General features: G+C 43.7%; 1 protein-coding gene across 1 annotated transcript; it reads left to right on the top strand.

Annotated features, from left to right (window-relative positions):
* Window positions 1–218: 218 nt before the first annotated feature.
* On the top strand, window positions 219–7,190 carry LOC123188082 (disease resistance protein Pik-2). The gene is made up of 3 exons (XM_044600118.1): window positions 219–1,568; window positions 2,787–3,446; window positions 4,986–7,190. The coding sequence occupies exons 1-3, from the start codon at window positions 453–455 to the stop codon at window positions 6,846–6,848; spliced, it is 3,639 nt and encodes a 1,212-aa protein (XP_044456053.1). The 5' UTR covers window positions 219–452; the 3' UTR covers window positions 6,849–7,190.
* Window positions 7,191–19,262: the final 12,072 nt, after the last annotated feature.

Raw genomic sequence — 19,262 nt, forward strand, 5'->3', positions numbered from 1 at the left:
TGGATGATTTCCATCATAGCCAAATATATCAATGGAGTAGCCAGACGATGTGTGTGCATCGTTATAGTTGCATGAGTTTGTATAGATTTGAGATGTGATAATTACAATGTCCGGATGTGAATTGCATTACTTGATGCGTGACCGTCAGTGTCCGTGGACGTGCTCGGGCGCGTCCGCGGGACTGGATTTACAAAGTCCGTGGCTCAAAAGAGTATGTTAGACATGACTGTGTTGAACTACTAGAATTTACATGCATCCGTTCCAAGCGCACGGACAATTAGCTAGTCAAAAATGAAAATCTGACACAAAGACGATGGTGTATTACCTAGATTTCATATAGCAGCTTGTTGTCTGTCCATTCAATAATTGAAAGCAGCTTGAGGAGTGAAGTACAGTAGTATGTGGTCTTGAACATAGACTGTAAGCTTGGTCGGTAGGTAGGCGGCGGAGCCATGGCGGACCTTGTGGTGGGCATGGCCAAGTCGGTGGTGGATGGGGCGCTGACCAAGGCCCAGGCGGCGATCGAGGAGGAGTCCAAGCTGCTGCAGAGCGCGCAGCGCAACCTGGTGTTCATCACCGGCGAGTTCCAGATGATGCAGGCCTTCCTCAACAACGCCGACAGCGACCGCCTGGAGAACCCGGTGGTGCGGACCTGGGTGCGGCAGATCCGCGACCTGGCCTACGACGTGGAGGACTGCATCGAGTTCGTCGTCCACCTCGACAAGAACAGCAGCTGGTGGCTCCGCCTCCTCAACCCCGTGAGCTGGCTCCTCGCGCCCTGCCTGGATCTCGCCCCGCTGCCGCTCGACGAGGCGGTCGACGAGCTGGACCGGCTCAAGGCCAGGGTGGAGGACGTGAGCAGCAGGAACACGCGCTACAGCCTCATCAGCGACTCCGGCTCCAAGCCCGCCTCTGCCGACAAGCACGACCCGGCTTCCTCCCGCGATGCCGTCGGTGGCGCCACGGCGTTCAACGGGCTCTTCGAGGCGGCGTTTAGAACCACCCAGAAAGGGGATCTCACCCAGCTGCTCCCCAAGAAAGACCATGACCTCGGAGTCATCTCTATCTGGGGCACCGGCGCCGGAGGCGGGGAAGATCTTGGGATGGCATCCATCGCCTGGAACGCCTACATCGACAGAGGGACCTGCCAAAACTTCGTCTGTCGTGCCTGGATGAAGCTGATGCATCCCTTCGATCCCCACCAGTTCCTCCGGTCTTTGACGGCTCAGTTCTACGCAGCCCCCTCCTCTCCCGGCGAGGAACATGCGACCTCCGTAGGTGGTGTACGAGTCCTGATGAAGATGGAGGCCGCGGGAGGAGCAGAACCCCTCAAGGATTTCGAGCAGCTTGTCATGAACAACAGGTACCTCGTTGTGCTGGAGGACGTGTCCTCCATGGCAGACTGGGATGCTATCAGGAGGTTCTTTCCAAACATGAAGAATGGCAGCTGCATCATCTTGCCCACCCACCAGTTCGAGGTAGCAAGCTTGTCCGTTGGACATCCATACCAAGTGCTGCATCTCAACCAGCTTTCAGCAGAGCACTCTGTTTACGCCTTCTTTACAAAGGTAATTAAGCCTAGCCAGAACCTCATCAGTTTTTTTTCCCACTGGTTAAGGCTAGTCATAGTGGGGAGTAAGGACCTGTTTGGTTCATAAGTCCCTAAAAAGTCCCTACCTATTTGGTTCCTGGGACTTAACATGGATAAAAAGACCATATTACAACTATAAGTCCCCATAAGTCCCTCCTTAAGAGTCTTATTTCATAAGTCCCAAATGCCCACTTTAAGTCCCTATAAGTCCCTCCTGTTTGGTTTAGATGGGACTTATAGGGACTTTTTTAAGTCCCTAAACCAATAAGTCCCTGGAAACAAACACCCTCTAACTTATACGGCTGGTTATAGTGGGAGTATCATAAGTAGTATCATGCATGCCAACTAGACGTTTTGGATGATGTGGCACACAATTAAATGAGGAAAGAGAGGATGTAGTATCATACTCCCTCCTTTCCGGTTTATAAGGCTCAATTAAAAAATCTCATCAACCAAGGTAGATGGTGAGTGGTGGAATACTTTTTGTAGTTTGCAAAAGCACCCAATTAATGCTCTTGTTTTCCTCAAAAAAGTATGTTTACTAATGCATTAATTACAATGCATGCATGCATAAATTACATGCATTGGTCAATTTTCTCTTAATACTTGCATGCAATGATTTAATGCACCTTGAAATCTGAACATGTGATGAGAAACAACTAAATTGAGCCTTATAAAATGGAAAAACTAAAATTTTGAGATAAGCCGTATAAACCGGAAAGGAGGGAGTATCATGATACCGTATCATATTAAATGGTCCGCTAGTTTGTGTCATGCATGGCAATTAATAAGGCAATCTAAGATACTAACTTATGATACTATGCATTACGGGGGTAGTATCACACACTAGTATCATATGCATGATACTAGTATATGATACTCCCCATTACAACCAGCCTACTAGTGTCATGCATATGACACTAGTCTAAGTTACTACCTTCATAGTGTAAAATAACATAATAGTAGTGTCATAAAGACTTCATTTATTAAGTTGTAGGCTCATCTTGTCTTGGAAAGCGCTATGTTACAGTAACCTATTATGTTACCACTTTTCATTAACTACATGCCACATAAGCAAAATTTTCTTGGAGTACACCATGTTACTAGCTAAGTTACTCCCACTAATAGACTATTTACACATTTAGTGAAGTCCTCAATTTTTTATTAACTAATATATGTAACTACATATGTTTAGGGATCTCGATATGATGTGGATCAAGGCAGGGAAATCAATAATGCACCCGCCAGCAAGAATGCATCAGTCGGCAACTGTAAGGAGGAAGCAGCCAAGAAGTGGATAAACAGGCATCCTCTTGTTGGACGCGAGTCGGAAATGAATGATCTTGGTCTAAATGTAATTATTGCACGGTCCAAGAGCTACCAAGTTATGTCCGTGTGGGGAATAGCTGGCGTTGGAAAATCAGCTCTTGTCAAGAACATGTTCTGCGACAGAATTTGTAAAGGCAAACTATTCCAGAAGTATGGTTGGGTTGATGTATCGCATCCTTTCAATTTATGGAACTTCTCTCGGATCTTACTTTCCAATCTTGGTTCTGAATATCTTCAAGCCGGTGAGACTGAGGATTTGTGTACGATGGGAAGCAGAAATCCCATTGCCGAGTGTCGTGAGATTCTGAAAAAGCATAGATGCCTGGTTGTCATTGATGGACTGCAGTCCACGGAAGAATGGGATCTCATAAAAGCTAACTTGGTATCAGGGTCTCATCGTCAGAATGTTATCATCGCCGTTACAATTGAACAAGAAATGGCCTCTCATTGCCGTGGAGTTAAGGGAGAGCTCGTGTTTAATGTCAAAGGTTTGGAAGCTGACACAGCCTTTGAACTCTTCAAGAAGGTGCATTTTCACAAAATAAACTTAATTCTATTCATTTTACTTCCTTCTGTCCAGTTCCTTGTATGTATGTTTGTACGAAGTAACTTGACTCCTCTCCTCGTGTTTTACTCCCTCTGTACCACAATACTTGTAGCTGGGCGAACCAGTTTTACGCATGTGCTATTATTTTGTTCAGTACACTACGTGTGCTAAATTGTTTTCATCTTTCCTAGTTGTTGATTTGTGTCATAGTATTTGTATTGTACTAATGTGGAATGCACTCCTTTTAAAAATACAAAATGGTAATCTATAAATCTATTTTGAATACTAAATTTCTGTCATGTTAGGTATCTGACATATTAGAAACCTTAAAGCTCTCTTGTAATAGTAATTACTCCCTGAATTCACTGCAATGTGTTATCCATGTGGTGTCGATGTTGTTCTGGTCCCAAGCTAAGGGAGCAGAGCACAGTAAAAAAAAGTATTTTCATTAAAGAACAATGGATCATGTTGACGTTCCAGATACATATAACATGCCACATAATTCATATGTAGTTTATATCTGCACTTGAGAAACAGTCATAATATATAAATCCTGCATAGTTCTTGAAAGTACTGTGTGTACCAAGATTCACAGTATCATTCCCTATTTTATTTTCCCATATGTCATTGATTTTCAAGGAAAAAGTGTGCAACACTTTCTTTTAGTATCTGGTCACAAACCTTGTAATTTCTTTTAATTAGACTAATTTGAACTCTTTGTACATATCTATATACCTAAATAGTTGATCCCCGCTACTTCTATTTCTTTCAACATGCACACATCCCACTCATCTCATCAAAGGCCCACCTCAACAAGCATGGAAAAAGTTTTTCCATTATATTATACTATTTATATTTAATAAATATTTTTTCAACTATACAATAATCAAATAATCAAGCGGGAGCTACGTGCACCGGGCTGCCCTTTATAGAATTATCAAATGCAATAGATAATATGTATTTTCAGTTTTAGTTTGTATGTTATTAACCCAAATATTAATGTTCCATACTACAAAATCTCATTGAAATATAATGCAACTGATTCCCGCAGCAACACGTGGGGTATCATCTAGCATATTAATGATGTAGTAAATGTTGTTACTGTTTCTGTAAACAATTGATTTTGGATACTATATTTGGTAAAATGCTCGATATCTTCCATTTCTATGATCCCCATTTTTCTATGATTTTCCCACCGCTCCTCGGATCTGCCACCATGTGTTTGTTTCAGGGAAGCCCGTGTAATACATGGGGTCACACCTGATATCCTCGGTATCTCCAAACTGTCTTGTAGATAAGTTGAAGTATTTCTTTTTTCTAGTTTGGTTACAGTAGGATGCTTGTGCTACCTAAATAGTGGCATCATTCTCCTTTGTCTTTTTTACTTCATGGCATCATAGCATTCAAAATTAAGGTATACCGAGTACAATGCATTATATCTAGAAATCAATATGAAAGTTCAGTGTATTTTACTTTGGCGCTCTGACTGATGTGAATATAAATTTGTTTGAATAACAGGTATCCAACAAGAGTGAAGTTGCAGAGCTACAAGAACTTACTTCACTATGTGGTGGACTTCCGAAAGTTATAGTTGAGATAGCCGGCTCATTCGCCAAAAATACAGATCGATGGAAACATACACTTTGTACCAAAAATAAGTTTATGCTAGAGCTCGAGAACAACGGAGAGTTTGACAGTCTAAAGGGTCTGTTTGGTTGGATGAATTCATACTTCCGCAAATGCCCAGATTCTCTCAAGCCATGTATCTTATATCTACCAATTTTCCCTCGAAACCACCACATTCGGCGGAGGCGACTAGTAAGGCGGTGGATTGCTGAGGGTTACTCCAGGGACAGCCATGAAGAATCTGCAGAGATGACTGGGGAGAAACAATTCTGTGACCTCATTAATCTGAGTATAATCCAGCAGGCATCTGCGTTGGGTTTGGGTGGCACAAGGATGGTCTTTTGCCAAGTCAATGGCTTCTTTCGTGAGTATATTGTCTCGCGCCAAATGGAAGAGAACCTTGTGTTTGAACTTAGGGGCAGTTGTGCCTTAACCACCCAACGCACAGGGCGTCACCTTGTGATATTAGAGAGCTGGGTCAGAGATAGAATTGTGTTCGAGAGCATTGACTTCTCACGCCTCCGTTCACTCACGGTGTTTGGAAACTGGAAATCATTCTTCGTTTCTGAAAGTATGCGGCTTCTTCGGGTGCTTGATCTAGAGGGTGCATCGGAATTAGAGTATAGCGACCTCAAGAAGATTGTGAAGTTGATGTGTCGCCTCAAGTTCCTCTCACTGCGAGGATGCCATGAAATCTGCCATCTGCCGAGTTCAATAGGAGGTCTGAGGCAGCTCCAGACTCTTGATGTTAGACACACCTCCATAGTCACCCTGCCGGTGAACATCACCAAGTTAGAGAAGCTGCAGTACATCCGTGCGGGAACCACTGCTCCAGCAAATGAAGCACCAACACCACATCATTTAGTGCCCCAGCTGTCCAATTGCTGTGGTGGTCATCACCTGGTTGGTGTTGTGATGCCTCCAGGGATTGGGAAACTGACGGCATTGCACACACTTGGTGTTGTCAATGTCAGTGCTTCAGGGACAAAGGCCGTCCTAGAAGATCTCAAGAAGCTCACCCATTTGCACAAACTCGGAGTGTCTGGCATTAACAAGAATAACAGTAATGAGTTTTTCCGCGCAATCTCAGCTCTTGTCCATCTGGAATCACTATCGATGCGGCTCGAGGACAACAATCAAGGTTGTTTGAATGGTATACCGCTGCCTTTGGAGGGCTTGAGGAGCCTTAAAATGCATGGGCTTGGAGACCAGTTGCCAAACTGGAGTGGGCAGCTCACTATGCTTGCAAAGATGGATTTGGAAATAGCCAAGTTGATGGAAGATAATGTCTCCCGGCACTCAGACGGTGCGACTCCAGAAGGAAGAAGGAAACCAACTAGGGGTGTCATCAAGTTCCTAAGCGAGCTACCAGGATTATGTATTCTACGTCTTCGTGTCGATCACCTTCAAGATAATCAGCTCGACGTGTCTGTCATTACTAATGACCTAGAGGAAGACTCTTTCAAGAAAATAAAGATCTTCGAGATTGCTTGCAGCTCCAGCTCAAAAGTTAGTTTCGGAGAAAAAACAATGAAGAAACTTGAGCAGCTCAAGGTCGATTGCTGTAGTGGGTCGTCGTTGTTAGGCCTGAAGCATTTACCTGAACTCAAGGAAGTCTTGCTCAAGGGTTCCAGTGATGAAGCACTCAAGGCTGATCTCATCGCCGTGCTTGAGAACCACCCAAAGCAAAAGAAACCTGTTGTGAAGTTGGAGGAACTTCGTCCTGATAGTTTGGGAGGTCAAGGTGGTCATTAATCTGGTAGCACTGCATCTTAGTTGCTCTGCTTTCACACATCAAACCTGGGGCTATATACTTCCACAGCGTAACAAAATGAGGAGGTATCTGTAACACTAGGATCTCTTGTAAGTTCAGCAAGTGTTAGACTAGGCAATTCCTTCTTGATTGAGACATTAGTTGTACAAGGTATCATGCTAAGTGGATCAAAGCATAGTCCGTTATGTCGACTGGATGGTCTTGGTCTATAGGCATGCTTGAGTGCACACCACATGCAGAGAGGTTTCTTTTAACGTATCTTAGCCCCTTGTCCAATATCCAACACCAAAATCAAAACTGAACATTAAGGTTCATTCTCAACACATCCATGAGTGTATTTGTTGCAACAAGTGTGCCTGGCACATTGTGTAACACCTTGGCAAAGTCATCTACTAATTGTACTAGCCGTGGATGTTCTGGGGGTCTACACTCCCAAATGCCAGTGTCTTGAAAAGGCACAGCTCATCACAAGACAGATCACTTAGAAAAATAGGTTTCACCGATCCAAAGCAGGCTAGTGTTTGAAGTCTACTTAAGATGATGATCTTGATAACAAGAATAGTCCAATCCTACAGTCAAGAGTGTAAATAATGAGTATACTCTTGCTTAAATTCCCTTTTGTCCTCTCAGATTGACCGTGGTTGAATAGCAAGGCAACTTTTCGAAAATGGAAAGCAACTGTAGTAATGCCATCGATAGTTGTAGCTTTGAAGAACTTAAATTTCTCAATGAAGCATCCAGTGATTGTGCAACTTACTCGGCTTGATGATGGCTGGCGGTGGTGAGGACCATGACAGGGCTCCTGCGGCCATGGGTGCCGGTGAGGAGTATGGGCCATGAATGTTCATCTTGATTTCATTATGTGGTTTGTTCTGTGAGGTTTCGATTTTTTTTGTAGGTTTTATGATTGCCATCAGAAGAGGGAGTTAGTTCGGTCTCATTCTCTGGAGAGTTGGTAGAGAGCTGTTCCTGGTTTGATTATGTCGATTGCTTTGCTTATTTATTTTTAATTAGGTCATAGGCGATGTTCTAAACCTCTGATCCATGTAGGCATCATAGAAACCAACAACTGAATTCCCATTTTCTTTGTGAATGTATGATTCTTTCCTGCCGTGGTGCCAAATTTTGGCAGGTAAGTTGTATCAACTAGATGGATTACATCATTTCGTAGTGTTCCCTTCGTTACAGCTCGTCGACATGTTTGATTTTCTTTATGAAATACTCCCTCCGTCCCAAAATATGTCTAAACTTTAGTACAACTTTGGGAATAGATGGATTGATCTTTGATGGGTGCCAATACTGGAGTGATACATCCTTATCCTTCACAGTTCTACTAGCTATCTGGTTGGAGGAGTGTTTTGCTGTTGGTAGTCTGATCCAGTTTGACCAATCTTTGCAACGTTCTTCCGAACCATCTTTGACATTTTGAAGGGATAACTTCTGATTTCTTTTGTTAGTTCTTGGTAAACAAGATCCAATCAGGTTCCACTTTTTTGCAAAAAATAGTTTCCAAGACAAGAAGATATATTTATCTACCTAAAGGGAAAATTGTAATTTCACTTGGGAATACTAACTGTTTCCATTAGCAAATTTGGTTGTATTTTCATATGCTTTTCTTCCGCGATATATCTGTAATGTGATTACCGAGTTAGGCACATCTTTCTGACATTTTCAAACCTTTATGTACATCACAATGCTCTGGCAAGTGGCAAGATTGTCAATTTATTTTGATCACAGATCATTGCAGTAAAACCTGCACAAATTTATAGTACAACTTGGTCACTGAATCATTGCTAATAGCTAGCATCTGAATGGGAATTTTGTGTGAGTTAGAACAAATGGTTGTTGGACTGAAGACAGCAGCAAACAATTGATCTATTATTATTGAACAAAATAAATTGTACAGAAACCCTCATAAGTGTTTTCTTTTTGGAGCAAAAACCCTCGTCAGTATTCCCTGTGCAGGCCGCATGTGTCCCCGTCGGACGAAGTGGCAAGTGTAGCACAAAGGCCCATATTTTGCTGGGCTCAAACAAGCTCTTTTTTCAGTGAGGAAAGTATCATTTCCCCCCTCAAATCCTTTATGATGGATCAAATCCCCCCTCAAGTCTAAAACCGGATTAATCACCCCCTCAAATCTGTAATACCGGATCAATCAGGCCCCGAGCGGTTTTGAACAAGATTTTAGGTGGTTTTGATAGGAACTGCAAGATTTCTAACTTGTCGGCGTCGCCGACGATGTGGAAATTTTCTAGGATCTCGGCACCGGCGACGTGCTCCCCCGGCCGACCCCTTATTCTAGGGGAATCTGGCTCAGAAGGATCGCTGACGCGGACTTTGGCTCGACGCACATGTTCGGGAGGCGAGCTCCCCGAGGAGGAAGACAGCCATATGCAAAACCTGCGCGCTGACAGAGTTGAAGAGGACCTCCACGAAGCCATTGATCAGGGCGGCCGCCTCGCGCCAGAGTCGCCCGATCCTGCAGGCGCATGTTTTATGCATGCTTGATGACCAGGCAATCTGAACCAGTTACATATGCAGTGCAGACATGATCAATCAGTCTAATTTCCTGATTATGCAACTCACATCGGGCAGCACAGCACGGGATAGGATTCCCAACATTCTTCACGTGACCAAATTTTCCTGCTCCTCAGACTTTCTCTACTATGCCTTTTTTAACCTGACAGTCTTAACATGTGTACATACTTTAGTCCAATCCACAAGCGATTGCAGCACACCCACCAATTCAGGTCCTATTAAAAAAAAATCAGTTCAACTAGATTCCCAACACAAGTGATTTCTTCAGATTAACACACATGCTCGTGCACCAGTTGTTTGGACAGGGCTGCCATTGTCACGGACGAGGACTTGGAAGACGCAACCTGAACCGGCTATGGAGGTTGTGCACGGCGATCCAATTGGAGGAGCATGATATGGCTCACACTGGCCGACGACTATGCTGCGGCTGACCCCGATATGGCTCACACCGGCCGTCTACTTCCTCACCAACACGCAAGCGCAGACCATGTTCGTGCAGCAGGGCACGAAGACGGACTCCCACATCACAGGCAGCGCCGCCGACGTCCATCGAGACGGTGCTCGTCGCCACCTGCGTCACGATCATAACAGGGCCGTCGCATCATCCGTGGCGTTCGCGCCGCTGCGGCTCATGGGGATCGGGCACGCGACGGCGACTGGCACAGTGGCCACCATGGCCGCGTGCGCCGAGACGCGCAGGCTGCAGATGGCGGCACAAATGGGCATAGCGTGGCTACTGCTGCAGTACGTCATGATGGACACGTGGAGAATGAGCTGGTAGCAAAGTCCTCGACGGGCTCGCTCGCCGCCACCCGACAAGTTCGAAATCGTGCGATTCTTCTCCAAAACCACCTAAAATCCTGCTCAAAACCACTCGGGGCCTGATTGATCCGGTATTACAGATTTGAGGGGGTGATTAATCCGGTTTTAGACTTGAGGGGGGATTTGATCCATCATGAAGGATTTGAGGGGGAAAACGATACTTTCCTCTTTTTCAGTGCTGTAACGGGTTTTGGACTGAACCTAACAACAGCCCACATGCGAGTTTTTTTTTCCACTCTTTTTTTCCGTGTGAGTTTCCACGCAAAATTTGTGGCCCAAAATCTTGCAAACAAGCTGTTGGCCAGGTGTGAGGAGGAGGTGTTGCGATTTGGGTTACCTAGAAGTTGTGCTAGTATTGTATGGATTTATCACATGAAGCTATCTTTTAGACCCCTCATGCGACCTACGGATTTATCACAAGGTTCATGGCTGAGCTCGGCATTGTAAAGGAGAAGATGCAGCAGGCTACTGTGAGAGGCGTGACAACAAATCAGGTATGCACACATCTACGGAAGCGACCACCAGGTTATTTCAAGATACACACTAGTAGAAAAAGGGGCTTTTGTTCGGGTCTGGCGAGCCCATTAGTCCCGGTTCTACCATGAACCGGGACCAATGGAGGCATCTGTTCCGGTTCGTGAGCCCAGGGGGCCGGCCGGGGCCTCGTGGGCATTGGTCTCGGTTTGTCCGGGCCCATTTGTCTCGTTTCTTGGCAAGAACCGCGACCAATGGGCCTCGCTTTTAGCCCACAACCATTGGTCCCGGCCTTCTGTCCCGGTTCCTGCCATGAACCGGGACCAATGAGTTGCCTATATTAACCCAATTGCCGGCGAGCAGAGCACTCCACAGTGCTCTGTTTTTTGCTGGCCGGCGAGGGGGAGGGCACTGGATGCTCTAGCTCACCTCCTATGCACATGAGGTGTTCGATAAAATGTCCGAGCCACATTAGTTAAGCTTTCTCCTCTCGAAGCTCGACCTCCGAACTCCATTTTTTCTGAGATTTGTCTAGGTTTAGCGGTCCGTCACGCCCCGTCCTCGTCTTCACCGCCGTCGATCGCCCGCGCCGATCTCGTCGCCGGCACCACCGTGGTGAGCCTCTTGTTCTTATCTTCTTTCTGAAAGAAAAAATAATCTTACTTTAGATACATACTCGTCTAATTTTCTTACCTTTGACACACATAATTATATATAATGCACGCAGATGAACCGGCAATGGATGTACGGTGACAGACACACCTCTGATTACATTAAGGGCGTGCATAATTTTCTCGAAGTGGCTGAGGCAAACAAGCAGAATGGTTTTATGTGTTGTCCATCCCTAATTGTGGGACTACGAGGTCTTATTCTGACAAGAAAATCCTTCACACCCACCTGCTTTATAAGGGTTTCATGCCACACTATAATGTTTGGACGAAGCACGGAGAAATAGGGGTTATGATGAAAGACATCGAAGAAGAGGAGGACGATGACAACCATGTGCCCCATGAATACGGTGATGCTGCAACGGGGGAAGCTGAAGATCAAGAGGAAGCTGAAGATCCAGAAGAACCAAACGATGTGCCCGATGATGATCTCCGCCGGGTCATTGTTGATGCAAGGGAAAAGTGCGAAAGTGAAAAGGAGGAGCTGAAGTTTGATCGCATGTTAGAGGATCACAAAAAATGGTTGTACCCCAATTGTGAAGATGGCAACACAAATCTCGGTACCGTACTGGAATTGCTGTAGTGGAAGGCAGAGAATGTTGTGCCTGACAAAGGATTTGAGAAGCTACTGAAAATATTGAAGAAGAAGCTTCCAAAGGATAACGAATTGCCCGAGAGTACGTACGCAACAAAGAAGGTCGTATGCCCTCTAGGATTGGAGGTGGAGAAGATACATGCATGCCCTAATGACTGCATCCTCTACCGCGGTGCATACAAGGATTTGAACGAATGCCCGGTATGCGGTGCATTGCGGTATAAGATCAGACGAGATGACCCTGGTGATGTTGAGGGCGAGCCCCGCAGGAAGAGGGTTCCTGCGAAGGTGATGTGGTATGCTCCTATAATACCATGGTTGAAACAACTGTTCAGAAACAAAGAGCATGCCAAGTTGATGTGATGGCACAGTGAGGACCGTAAGAAAGATGGGAAGTTGAGAGCACCCGCTGACGGTTCGCAGTGGAGAAAAATCGAGAGAAAGTTCTAGGCTGAGTTTGCAAGTTACCCAAGGAACGTATGGTTAGCTTTAAGTGCAGATGTCATTAATCCTTTCGGGGAGCAGAACAGCAATCACAACACCTGGCCCGTGACTCTATGTATGTATAACCTTCCTCCTTGGATGTGCATAAAGCGAAAGTTCATTATGATGCCAATTCTCATCCAAGGCCCTAAGCAACTTGGCAACGACATTGATGTGTACCTAAGGCCATTAGTTGAAGAACTCTTACAGCTGTGGAATGGAACATGTGTACGTGCGTGGGATGAGCACATGGAGGAATAATTTGACCTAAAGGCGTTGTTGTTCGTGACCATCAATGATTGGCCCGCTCTCAGTAACCTTTCAGGACAGACAAACAAGGGATGCCACACATGCATGCACTGTTTAGCTGACACCGAAAGTATATACCTGGACAGATGCAGGAAGAATGTGTACCTGGGCCATCATCGATTTCTCCCAACCAACCATCAATGTCGAAAGAAAGGCAAGCATTTCAAAGGCGAGGCAGATCATCGGAAGAAGCCTGCCATGCGTTCCGGTGATCATGTACTTGCTATGGTCTCTCATTTACACGTAATATTTGGAAAGGGTACCAGCGGACTAGCTGTTCCGAATGACGCTGAGGGACGCGCACCCATGTGGAAGAAGAAATCTATATTTTGGGACCTACCCTACTGGAAAGAGCTAGAGGTACGCTCTTCAATCGACGTGATGCATGTGACAAAGAACCTTTGCGTGAACCTATTAGGCTTCTTGGGCGTGTATGAGAAGACAAAAGATACACCTGAGGCACGGGAGGACATGCAACGTTTGCACGAAAATGATGGCATGCCTCCAAAGTAGTATGAAGGTCCTGCCAGCTACGCTCTTACCAAAGAAGAGAAAGAAATCTTTTTTGAATGCATGCTTAGTATGAAGGTCCCGACTGGCTTCTCGTCGAATATAAAGGGAATAATAAATATTCCAGAGAAAAAGTTCCAGAATCTAAAGTCTCATGACTGCCACGTGATTATGACACAACTGCTTCCGGTTGCATTGAGGGGGCTTCTACCGGAAAACGTCTGATTAGCCATTATGAAGCTATGTGCATTCCTCAATGCAATCTTTCAGAAGGTGATCAATCCAGAAATCATACCAAGGCTAAGGAGTGATGTGGCGCAATGTCTTGTCAGTTTCGAGCTGGTGTTCCCACCATCCTTCTTCAATATCATGACGCACCTCCCAGTTCATCTAGTCGACGAGATTGTCATTCTGGGCCTCGTATTTCTACATAATATGTTCCCATTTGAGAGGTTCATGGGAGTCCTATAGAAATATGTCCATGACCGTGCTAGGCCAGAAGGAAGCATCTCCATGAGCCATCAAACAGAGGATGTCATTGGGTTTTGTGTTGACTTCATTCCTGGCTTTAAGAAGATAGGTCTCCCTAAATCGCGGTATGATGGGAGACTGACTGGAAAAGGCACGCTAGGAGCGATCTCAATAATATGCAGGGACGGGCATTCTTGGTCTCAAGAACACTACATAGTTCTACAGAACTCTACCTTGGTGACCCCGTATGTCGATGAACACAAGAACAGTCTACGCTCCAAACACCCGGAGCAGTGTGACGACTGGATTACATGTGAACACATCATGACTTTCAGCAGTTGGTTGGAAACACGTCTCAGAGGTGACAATACTGTTTGTGATGAGTTGTACTCGTTGTCCAGGGGACCATCTTCGACTATATTGACTTACAAAGGATACGAGATAAATGGGAGTACATTTTAGACGATCGCCCAAGATCAAAAGAGCACCAACCAAAACAGTGGTGTCCGCTTTGATGCAACAAGCGAGAGGGGAAAGGACACATATTATGGTTACATAGTGGACATATGGAAACTTGACTATGGACATGATTTTAAGGTCCCTTTGTTTAAGTGCAAATGGGTCAATCTGTCAGGAGGCGGGGTACAGGTAGACCCACAGTACGGAATGACAACAATGGATCTGAACAATCTTGGGTACACTGACGAACCGTTCGTCCTAGCCAATGATGTGGCACAGGTTATCTATGTGAAGGACATGTATACCAAACCGAGAAAAAGAAAAGATAAGGAAGCTAATACATCATACGATGAGCCAAAGCGCCACATAGTTCTTTCAGGAAAAAGGGACATCGTGGTAGTGGAGGGCAAGACAGACATGTCCGAAGATTATGAAAAGTTTCATGAAATTCCTCCCTTCAAAGTCAAGGCTGACCCAAGCATCCTGATAAACGATGAAGATTATCCATGGTTACGACGCAATAAGCAAAGCACACAAGCGAAGAAAAAGTGAAGACTTTCTGTCCACAACTATTATGATGATACCATGCCAACTTTAAACATTTTCCTAGTTCATTTGAAATGCATGTTGTAACAGACGAGTTTCCGCCGTTTTGTACACGAAGTGCATTCAGTTTTTGTCGTAACCCTCTCAACTTTTTAGCACATGCTATGTGGGTGAAATGATGATATCATACCAACTTTCAACCTTTTCAGAGTTTATTTGTAGTGCTTTTCATTTTCAGGGTCATATAGCTCAAAAAATCAGTAAATGCATGAAAAATAACAAATGAAGTCGGAAAGGGTTGAAAATTGATGATGTGGCTTTTAATGATGCATTTTGAACACATAAAAAGTCTGGAGTTCAAATAAGTTCAAAAATTGAAATTCCTTTGTAACAGACGAGTTTTCGTATGAAACCCTGATACTTAGAAAGAGATTGTCCATTTTGTACATGAAGTACATCCAGTTTTTGCCGTAACCCTCTTAACTTTTTAGCACATGCTATGTGGGTGAAATGATGATACCATGCCAACTTTGAACCTTTTCAGAGTTCATTTGTAGTGCTTTCATTTTCAGGGTCATATAGCTTAAAAAAATCACTAAATGCATGAAAATAACAAATGAAGTCAGAAAGGGTTGAAAATTGATGATGTGGTTTTGAATGGTGCATTTTCAATTTTTGGGTTATTTAGCTCAAATAATGAACTAATATAAAAAAGAATGATCTAGAAAACTGTTATGAAAATCTAATAGAAAAATAATAAGCAAAAAGAATTTTCATAAAACTTTTATAAACCTTTAGTATTATTGAAACTAAAATTATATAAAATTTATGCAACTAAAATTATCAAAGTATTTTCTGTTCAAAACATTATAAGCAAAAAGAATTTTCATAAAATAAATAAAAAAGTAAAAAATAAAATAAAATAAATAAGTAAAAACAAAATAAAATAAATAAGTAAAAACAAAATAAAATAAATAAGTAGAAACAAATTAAAATAAATAAGTAGAAACAAAATAAAATAAATAAGTAGAAACAAAATAAACTTTAACAAATAAGTAGAAATAAAATAAAACAAAATAAACTTTAATAAAATAAATAAAAATAGAAACAAAAAGAATCACGGAAAAAAAGGAAAAATAAACAAAATAAAACAAAATTATCAAAGTATTTTCTGTTTAAAATCATTAAAAGCAAAAAGACTATTCATAAAGAACTTTTTCTGTTAAAAACTTTAATAGCAAAATTACATAATAAGTAAGTAATTAGAAACAAAATAAAATAAATAAAGCAAAAAAGAAAAGAAATAAACTGGAAAAAAAAGCAACCTACTGGGCCACCACGGCTTGAATACGACTAGAAACCCACCCATGGGTCAGGATTCAGGCCCGTAGAAGGCCCAATATAGATACAGTGTGTTTAGGCCCGAAAGCCTGCATTTGAGAGGAGCTCGAGAGGGCAGCGGGAGTGGGGCTTATAAACCACTCTCGAGCTCCCTTAGCTAGCGAGGTGGGACTAAACTTTTGTGCCGCGATGCGGGCAACACAAGGCCTTTAGTCCCGGTTGGAGCCACCAACCGGTACTAAAGGCGCATATTCGTACCGGTTCGTGGCTCCAACCGGTACCAATGCCCACCTATGGTCCCGGTTCGTGACACCAACCGGGACCATATGCCTCAGGTTCCCGCCCTTTGGGCTGCCGAAAAGAGACCTTTGGTCCCGGTTCATGGCACCAACCGGGACCATAGGTGGGCATTGGTACCGGTTGGTGCCACGAACCCATACGATTGGTTTTGCTATATAAGGTAGCACTTGTGAAAATTTCGCCAACTGCTCCCATTCCCCCCAACGCCGCCAAGTCGTTCCTCATTGTTGTCGCCGCCCCGAGCCCCTGCCTCGACGCCGTGGCCCCGCCCCTGACCCGCCGTCGACGTTGTCCTCGCTGTCGTCATCGCCGCCCCCGAGCCGCTCCTCCCCGAGCCCTCGCCGCGCGCGTAACCCCTCCCCCACGAGCCCGCCGTCCTCGTCACCGTCATCGTCGCCGGCCTCCTCGTCGTCCTCGTCACCGGCCTTGTCGCCGTCCTGCCTCGAGCCCCCAGCGAGCCCCTTCCCATCTCGATCCGTGCGCTGCCGCGGCTACCGCCGCCCCCCTGCGCCGCACCGCCGCCCCTGTTTTTGTATGTATGTATGTATGTATGTATGTATATGGATGTATGTATGTATGGATGGATATGCATGTATATGGATGGATGTATGTGTATGTGTTCATAGTTTTTTTTGTTCATAGCATTTTTATAGGTTGTATAGTTTTATTTTTGTTCAATGTTTATGGTTAGAAGAGAAGAGGAAAAAATTGTGTTGCAAAAGTTACATTTAAGGTAAGTTGATTTAGTGCATTTTAAGTTATTAGTTCTACTGTTAGTGCATTTAAAGTTAGTTTATGTTTAGTTGAACTAGTTGATTAATTAATAAAACTACTTTATTTTACTATATATAGAAGTAGTTTATTTTTAGTAAGTACTACTTTATTTTATTTATAGTAAGTGTTTAGTAGTTGAACTAGTTGATTTAATAAAACTACTTTATTTTACAATATATAGAAGTAGTTTATTTTTAGTAAGTACTACTTTATTTTATTTATAGTAAGTGCTTAATTAGTACTTGAACTAGTTGATTTAATAAAACTACTTTATTTTACTATAGAAGTAGTTTATTTTTAGCAAGAAAATTAATAGAACTAGTTTATCTTTTTAGTTCAAACAATTATTCCCGCATCGACGTCGACGATGCCTATCCCGCATCCTCGTCGTTGATACGTCTCCAACGTATATATAATTTTTGATTGCTCCATGCTATATTATCTACTGTTTTGGACATTATTGGGCTTTATTATCCACTTTTATATTATTTTTGGGACTAACCTATTAACCGGAGGCCCAACCCAGAATTGTTGTTTTTGCCTATTTTAGGGTTTCGAAGAAAAGGAATATCAAACGAAGTCCAAACGGAATGAAACCTTCGGAAACGTGATTTTCTCATTGAACATGATCCAGGGGACTTGTACCCTACGTCAAGAAACAAAAGAAGAGGCCACGAGGTAGGGGGGCACGCCTACCCCCCAGGCGCGCCCTCCACCCTCGTGGGCCCCCTGTTGCTCCACCGACGTACTCCTTCCTCCTATATATACCTATGTACCCCCAAACAATCAGATACGGAGCCAAAACCCTAATTCCACTGCCGCAACTTTCTGTATCCACGAGATCCCATCTTGGGGCCTATTACGGAGCTCCGCCGGAGGGGGCATCGATCATGCAGGGCTTCTACATCAAGACCATAGCCCCTCCGATGAAGTGTGAGTAGTTCACCTTAGACCTACGGGTCCATAGTTATTAGCTAGATGGCTTCTTCTCTCTTTTTGGACCTCAATGCAATGTTCTCCCCCTCTCTTGTGGAGATCTATTCGATGTAATCTTCTTTTTGCGGTGTGTTTGTTGAGACCGATGAATTGTGGGTTTACGATCAAGTCTATCTATGAACAATATTTGAATCTTCTCTTAATTCTTTTATGTATAATTGGTTATCTTTGCAAGTCTCTTCGAATTATCAGTTTGGTTTGGCCTACTAGATTGATCTTTCTTGCAATGGGAGAAGTGCTTAGCTTCGGGTTCAATCTTGCGGTGTCCTTTCCCAGTGACAGTAGGGGCAGCAAGGCACGTATTGCATTGTTGCCATCGAGGATAACAAGATGGGGTTTTCATCATATTGCATGAGTTTATCCCTCTACATCATGTCATCTTGCTTAAGGCGTTACTCTGTTATCATGAACTTAATACTCTAGATGCATGCTGGATAGCAGTCGATGAGTGGAGTAATAGTAGTAGATGCAGGCAGGAGTCGGTCTACTTGTCTCGGACGTGATGCCTATATACATGATCAAAGCTAGATATTCTCATAACTATGCTCAATTCTATCAATTGCTCAACAGTAATTCATTCACCCACCGTAGAATACTTATGCTCTTGAGAGAAGCCACTAGTGAAACCTATGGCCCCCGGGTCTATCTTCATCATATTAATCTACCAATACTTAGTTATTTCCTTTGCTTTTTCCTTTGATTTTATTTTACTTTGCATCTTTATCATAAAAATACCAAAAATATTATCTTATCATATCTATCAGATCTCACTCTCGTAAGTGGTCGTGTAGGGATTGACAACCCCTTATCGTGTTGGTTGCGAGGATTTATTTGTTTTGTGCAGGTGCGAGGGACTCGCGCATAGCCTCCTACTGGATTGATACCTTGGTTCTCAAAAACTGAGGGAAATACTTATGCTACTTTGCTGCATCATCCCTTCCTCTTCAGGGAAAACCAACGCAGTGCTCAAGAGGTAGCAAGAAGGATTTCTGGCGCTGTTGCCAGGGAAGTCTATGCAAAAGTCAATATACCTGCATCATCCCTTCCTCTTCAGGGAAAACCAATGCAGTGCTCAAGAGGTAGCAAGAAGGATTTCTGGCGCCGTTGCC

This window comes from Triticum aestivum, chromosome 2A, assembly GCF_018294505.1.
Source record: "Triticum aestivum cultivar Chinese Spring chromosome 2A, IWGSC CS RefSeq v2.1, whole genome shotgun sequence".
NCBI lineage: Eukaryota > Viridiplantae > Streptophyta > Magnoliopsida > Poales > Poaceae > Triticum > Triticum aestivum.

Excerpts from the sequence above, each read along its gene's own strand:
- LOC123188082 (XM_044600118.1), top strand. The coding sequence starts at position 453 with ATGGCGGACCTTGTGGTGGGCATGGCCAAGTCGGTGGTGGATGGGGCG. Across the intron at positions 1,569-2,786 it reads TTTACGCCTTCTTTACAAAG|GGATCTCGATATGATGTGGA; the intron begins GTAATTAAGCCT and ends ACATATGTTTAG. Across the intron at positions 3,447-4,985 it reads CCTTTGAACTCTTCAAGAAG|GTATCCAACAAGAGTGAAGT; the intron begins GTGCATTTTCAC and ends TTTGAATAACAG.